Raw genomic sequence first — 7500 nt, 5'->3', positions numbered from 1 at the left:
CTCTCTCTCTCTCTCTCTCTCTCTCTCTCTCTCTCTCTCTCTCTCTCTCTCTCTCTCTCCATCCCTCCCTCCCTCTGTCTCTCTCTCTCTCTCTCTCGCTCTCTCTCTCTGCAGGCCTCTCAGGTGCATGTATAATGTATACGCTACATTTCATGTGAATTAGTCATTAGAGGAAAGCAATGTTAGGCAGCATCTGCCTGGCATGTCACTTAATCAGGCTAGTGCTCTATGTAGCCTACTATGGCACAGGAGCTAATATAGATGTGCCAACTCTCTCTCTCTCTTTCTCTGTCTTTCTCTCTCTCTCTCTCTCTCTCTCTCTCTCTCTCTCTCTTTCTCTGTCTTTCTCTCTCTCTCTCTCTCTCTCTCTCTCCACCACAGAAAGACACCCCACCCCCTCTAATGTGTGTTATTTTTTCATTCCGTGCCAAGAGGGGATTGCAATGTGTCATAATTAAAGTGCACTGCTGTACTAGGTCGACTCATAGCACAGAAGATGAAATAAGGGTTAGGCAACTCTCTCTATTGCTCGGAGTCGGAGTGGAATGTTTCTTGTCCGTTCATTCATTCATTCATTTAGCCTGAGTGTCACTAGGGTATTACAATGTGTCATAATCAAATCACTCAGGACTATAGGACTACGCATGACTCTGAAGATGAAATGGAGGTTACCCCTAGTGTGTCTATTTATTTATTAATTTATTTACTGCCTCACCCGCACCGCTAGAGATTCACGATGCGTCTTAATTGAACGTCTCTATAGGACGGGCGCTAATGCGGTTAGCATATATGGATGACTCTCCAAAGTCCATCCATTGCCGCTGGGCTTGTCATGTTTCATGTAGATGAAGAGGAATAGCACGAGGCGCATAAGGCACATGCTACACACAGAAACCAAGACAAGGCGTCCATCGCCAACCATCTATTACTGTAATTCACACCACACAGGCCAATGCGCACATCAGGCGTGCCTAGCCAGCTATCTATATTTCACACGCTCCCTTTCAATTGTCGGGAAGAGATTAAAAGGGAATATCTGATCTGTGGAACGATGAGGTAGAATGTCACTGTTATAGGCGCTTGCTTTGTCTTTTTCTGATCTTTTCACACAGTCTTTCACATCCTCTATTCCTTTGTTCCATTCCTTTGTTCTATCCTCCTTATTTTTTTTTATCTCTGTCCCTTTACTAGCTTCCTTCCTAACTGTTCTTCTTCTCTGTCTTCACTTGTTTCATTTATCTTTGTCTACCATCGTTTCTTCTCTATTTTATTTTATTTTATTTTACTGTCCATAGTATTTCGCAACGTTTCCCCTCCCTTGTTTCTTGTTTCTTTGTGCCTTTTCATCACTGTTAACTTCCTTTTTATTCGACCTCTTCTTCCCTTTAAACCCTTTTACTTATCTTGCTTTTTACTTCCAATCTTTCTGTCTTCTGCCTTTACTATCTTTGCCTTACTTTTCCTGTTTCTTTAATTCCCGCTTTTCCTCTCTTTTTTTCTTGAATGAATATCTTCTTTCCCTTGCCTTCCCCTTCCCACTGTCTTCCCTAAATAATGTACTTTCTCTCTTCATTCTGTCTTTCTCTCTGTCCTGTATTCTTGTCTTATCTGTCCATCGCTGCAGGCTACGAGGGGCCTGAGGCAGGACTGGAAGTCACACGCACCATAAGTAAGTACACACATGCACGTGCACACACACACACGCACACACATAGATCACACACACACACACACACACACACACACACACACACACACACACACACACACACACACACACACACACACACACACACACACACACACACACACACACACACACACACACACACACACACACACACACAGGCACAAACACACTCGCACATGCACATGCACATGTACACACACACACACACACACTCGCACACACACATACACAATGTGCTCCGGTGCTAATAACCTTTCTGAAGCCCTTTGAAGCTCACCTCCTCTTGACGAGGGACTAGAAAGCCCCTCTCCAGCTTTGAAGTTTCATTCGCTTTCGTTTGTTCGATTCCTCTAAACTTCCAGCTGTTTGGTATGTGTAAAAGAACATTCACTCCCGGAAAACTTCAAACTGTAGTATAGAATGGGTTTCATTGGAGAGGAAGAGGAGGATTAGGAGGCAGTGGAGAAAGAGGAGGAGAAGACAAGCGAGGGTTGGACTAGGTCGGGAGCTGATTGAAAACTAACAATGGCGGAATTGAGCGATGTACAAAATCCACATTCATATTTCATCACAGGGCTGTGTGTTTGCTTTGAGAATTAGAAGAGGGCTTGAGAAAAAAAATATCTAATATGAAGACCATTTAGATGAGGCCTTTGGTAAAGCTTATAAAATGTTTAAGAAATGCATCAAGACCAGAATGCACATGGAAAATATATAATCCATTGATCCATAGAGTTGAGATAAGACTGACAGATTCTTGGAAACATTTATTACATTACATTACATTACATTACATTACATTAGACTTAGCTGACGCTTTTTATCCAAGGCGACTTACAGGTTTCTTTGTAAGTACAGGGTAATGGTTACAGTCCCTGGAGCAGTGTGGGGTTTGGTGCCTTGCTCAAGGGCACCTCAGCCATGGAGTGAGCTAGGGAGTGGAAGGGTGGGATTTGAACTGGCAACCCTCTGATCTAAAGTTCATCTCCTTAACCACTAGGCCACGGCTGCCCTCACACCTACTAGTAGTTGTGAGGATCCGCCGGGGAGGATGTCAGCCCTACTGTATAACTGCCAAAGAGTGGAAAACTCTCAACAGCCTTCATATGATTTTCTTGTGCAGCCACTTTATAATGTGTGGCACTGACATATTTTATGGCAGAAGCTCATAAGCAGATGGTAGCCAATTAAATCTGGGTTTTTTGTGCTTACTAAATCACTGTTCTACACTTTTTTCCCTGAGCCTTCACATATGGCCCACATGTACAGTGAGTCCAATATGTATTTGATCCCTTTCTGATTTTGCCGGTTTGCCCACTAATAAAGACATGATCAGTCTATACATTTATGATAATATGTATTCAAACATGGAGAGACAGAATATCAAAAATAAATTCCAGAAAATAACTTAAAATAATATATTTTAATTTATTTGTATTTAATTTAGGCAAATAAGTATTTGACCCCTCTAGCTAAAGAAGATAAAGTGCTTTGTGGCAAAGCCCTAGTTGTCTAGCACTGAGGTCAGATGCTTCTTTTAGTTGATGACAATGTTAGACATATAGTAGAAAATATTTTTGCCCATTTTCTTTGCACATTATCTCTAAAACATTAATAGTTTGTGGCTGTAGCTTGGCAAATGGGAGGTTCAGTTCTCTCCATAGAATTACTATAGGGTTAATATTTGGAGACTGTCTAGGCCACTTCACGACTTTAATATGCTTCTTATTGAGCCACTCCTTAGTTGCTTTGACTGTATGTTGTGTATTATTGTCATGTTGGGAGATCCAAAAATGGCCCACCCTTCAGTGTAGTGGTGGAGGGAAGGACGTTTGCACTCAGGATTGCACATTACATGTCTCCCTCCATCCATTCGTTGACGATGTGAAGTTGACGATTGTTGACGATGCCTTGGCCACACACACACCCTCAAACCATAATGATACCACTTTCATGTATGATGGTGAGGAGGGTGTTCTTGGGATCATAGACAGTAGTACTCTTTCTCAAAACACATTGAATTGTGATAATGCCAAACATCTTAATTTTGGTTTCATCTGACTACAGCACCTCCTAATCATATCCTAAATCAGTCTGATGTCCGTTGGCAAACCTCAGGTGGGACTGCACAGGTTCCTTCTGAAGTAAAGGTACCATGTGTGCACTACAGGATTTTATAGTAACGTTTATTGACTGATCATGTCTTTGTTAGTAGGCAAACCAACAAAATCAGCAAGGGATCAAATACATATTGGACTCACTGTATATGAGATAGCCATCCACCCGTAATATAATGTAGTTGGCAGCAGAGGGAAGCTGGGAGAAAAACTGTTCCAATCCAATCCACTATGGCTCCATGTGTGTCTCGCTTGAGTGAGCATGAGTTTCCAAATCTGTGGCGTCACGGCGTGTCACCAGCAATATGTAAGCTGAGATGAAGGCATCCATTTCTCCATGTTCAGATTGAGGTTCCAATTCTACTGTGGAGCTATTCCAAACCATGGCCTCTATATTATTTACTTGACAGTAAAAAAAAATGCACTATAGCGGAACAAGCCTACATTGTCATGCACAATGCACCCACACATGCTCTCACACACACACTCTCTCTCTCTCACACACACACACGCGCACACACACACACACACACACACACACACACACACACACACACACACACACACACACACACACACACACACACACACACACACACACACACACACACACACACACACACACACACGCACAGAAGAAAGTCTACATTATGTTCCTTGACTATTATGTAATATATTGCTGGTATTATACAGTATAGATGAATGACTCCACATTATGCTTATCTGAGTCTATTACCCTCCTTCACCTATTGCCACACTGAAGCCATTTATACACGAGACCAACAAAACGACGCAATTTCACAACATTAGTGCCATAATAACGATACCTTCTATATGCAGTACAATTCCCACACAGGCTTAAATGATGTCATTCAGGTCCACTTGTTATGGTAATGTACGCTGATGGCGTGATGTCAGCACACTTTTGGTCTGTGTCAGGGAATGAATTGCACGTTTCCGATGCAAATGTAGTTGAGTCATCACCATTTCTGCCCCCCATCTGGTTCACAACACTGATATAAACACACAAAATGGCTGGCGGAACGCAAATGTGATGGGGGTCCAAGGTGTCAAAGCACCTGTATCATTAGAGGAAAAGCATATCCTATCTCAATTTCCTTCTCTCTCTCTCTCTCTCTCTCTCTCTCTCTCTCTCTCTCTCTCTCTCTCTCTCTCTCGATGAAGGAACTAAAACCAAATATCTCATATATTTATAATTATATATAATTTATATATAAAATATCATATATAATATATAATAATATATACTTTACATATTATTATGTCAGGATGTCAGGAGCCAAATCATTGTGTTTCAGGAGAGGCATGGCCATGATTGTGATGACAAAGTCTGCCTGTGTGTGTCTCTGTTCTCTGTTCTCTGTTCTTGAGCTCACTGTGCCATTTGTCTTTCTAAGATTGCATTTCTCTGTTTTTATGTCCTCTTTTCAGCTGTGTGTACACATTGACTTTTTATGTTTTTGTTTCAGTAGAATTGTTTCATCTCTCGGTTCCACCAGATGTTGTTTATTTTCACACAAACAGTAGTGGACAGGAGTGAAAAAAGGATAAATAAAGGAAGAAAAATAAAAACATTTTTAGAGTGTTTTACCAGAAAGGTGTAAAGAGTCACCAGGTGCTAGTTTGTCTGACAGGAACCCTCTGGATGTGCCTTGTGGCCAGTCTGAACACTATGCTCCATCTGACCAATTAGGGTCAGAGATGTCTCCTGTGTGCTCCATCCAACCAATCAAGGCCTATCCCTGTTTCACATTTGACCAATTACTGCCAATGTACAGTATAGCATACCTGTGTCTTTGCTCCATCAGTCTTACCATACAGTTTCTCAATAACGTCAATAAGCTGCCTCTCACAGCATTCCCATTCACTTTACATTGGATTAGTTCACTTCGTGCCATTAGTTCACTTCATGAAAATCCCGCGATCCAGACTGGTTCTACTGCGTTTTGGTTTGGGAAAAGGGTGAAGGTCCTCAACAGCTAACGAAGTTATGTGGAAATACACATGGGTCTGGCGAGAGTCAGGCTTACGTTAAAGATAGCCTATGTGTAGTGTTTTATAATGCACAAGTATTTAATATGTCACACAACTGGTGTTTTTGTCCACACTTCCAACCTACAGTGTTCATAATCACACCATGTCAATAAACATTCCCATAGCGTTTGTGTATGTGTTCGTGTGAAATCACAGTCTCATCCCAACTCGTCAATGTCTGACAACCTTTGACCAGACTGCATTTTTGACGTTGAGGCCATGTCTGTCATGTCACATGTTGACTAGGTGGCCCAAACTTAGAAATTTCCCTGACCCTTACGGTCAGTGAAGTTATGCTGCCCCAAGGGGGCTCCTTTGAAGCACACGTCACATTTTAACTGCACGGACATACGGGGAAAAAAATGCAGTCGGATCTGAGGTTGTCAGAAATTGACACGTTGGGATGATGAACTACTGGTGTAATTGTCTCTTTCATTGAGATGCTGTGTTTCACAATGTATGAGTTATGCCATGTGCGTATGTGGCTTTCACATGCATGCATCAGTCCTTTCTGCTCACTCTGTAGTATGTGGCCACTATTCAAAGACATTATCCTTTCTGTTTACAAAGAGCAGCTAAATACCCATGAAATACGACTTAGAAAATACCCTGATTTGCATTAATTTCGATGGTGAGACCCATGGCGTTGAATGACATAGCAACAGTTGCTATGGGCCAGCGCTGACCTGTAGCTCTCCTCCATCTAACCAATGAGGGTGTTACCTATGTGTGACCAATCATGGCCAACGCTGACACTGGTACTCTTGTTCCCCTTTAGCTCCGGTTTTGCCACAGGAGGCCCAGTTTGGCTCGACCTTCAACCCGACCTTCATGAAGGAGGGCGAGACCCTCACACTGCGATGCACCTTCACCGACCCTCTGCTACCTACACAGGATGTTACCTGGTTCAGAGACGGTAAGCAGGATTTATTTCTGTGTGTATACTGTATGTGCGTGCGTGCGTGCGTGTGTGCGTACGTGCATGCGTGCATGCGTGTGTTTGTAGAATAGAGTAACATTTATTAATCCCGGAGGAAATTAACCGCTTAAGAAGCGGCTTTATGAATTTGTTGTTACCAGTGTGGTAATGACCAAGTTGTGGTGCATTACTAAAGGGCCTGTGTAGTGTCATAGTATTGTAGGGCTATGGTAGTTACATTTAAATGACTATTACAGCGTGCCACTGGAGGTACGGTGCGCACTAAGGGGCTACGGTGTCTAGTAGCATACTGTTCATAAATACAGAAAAGACAATACATTACACACATTATTGCACATATATTAAATATATAGCATACACTTACAGTGCATACACTTAGACATAGGCTGTGTGTGTGTGTGTGTGTGTGGGGGGGGGGGGATGCAGCTGTGTGCATGTGTGTTGTGTTGTGTGGGAGGGATGAGGAGTGTCTGTGTCTGTCTGTGTGTCTGATTTAATCTGTGTGTCTGTCGTGAATATTTCTCTCTGCATCCCTTCATTCTTAATCGTCTATTCCTTCTACATCACCATCCCTCCTCTATCCTCCTGTCTCAGTATCCTTCATCCTTCCTCTTTGGCTCCTTGATGTTTTCATGCCCCCTGCCCTGCCCTTTCTCTCTCTCCCCATCTCCTCATATTCTCTCTGTTCCCCCGCTCCT

At 42.6% G+C, this 7500-nt stretch overlaps 1 protein-coding gene across 1 annotated transcript in view; it reads left to right on the top strand.

Annotated features, from left to right (window-relative positions):
- Positions 1-7500, top strand: part of myom3 (myomesin 3) — a 103878-nt gene that overhangs the window by 38441 nt on the left and 57937 nt on the right. Inside the window, exons 8-9 of the mRNA XM_063199219.1 lie at positions 1625-1669; positions 6641-6778. Of these exons, the coding sequence (XP_063055289.1) occupies positions 1625-1669; positions 6641-6778 (183 nt within the window). The remainder of the gene's footprint in view (positions 1-1624; positions 1670-6640; positions 6779-7500) is intronic.

The sequence above is a fragment of the Engraulis encrasicolus genome, chromosome 5, assembly GCF_034702125.1.
Source record: "Engraulis encrasicolus isolate BLACKSEA-1 chromosome 5, IST_EnEncr_1.0, whole genome shotgun sequence".
NCBI lineage: Eukaryota > Metazoa > Chordata > Actinopteri > Clupeiformes > Engraulidae > Engraulis > Engraulis encrasicolus.
This window is presented reverse-complemented; position numbering and strand designations above follow the sequence as displayed.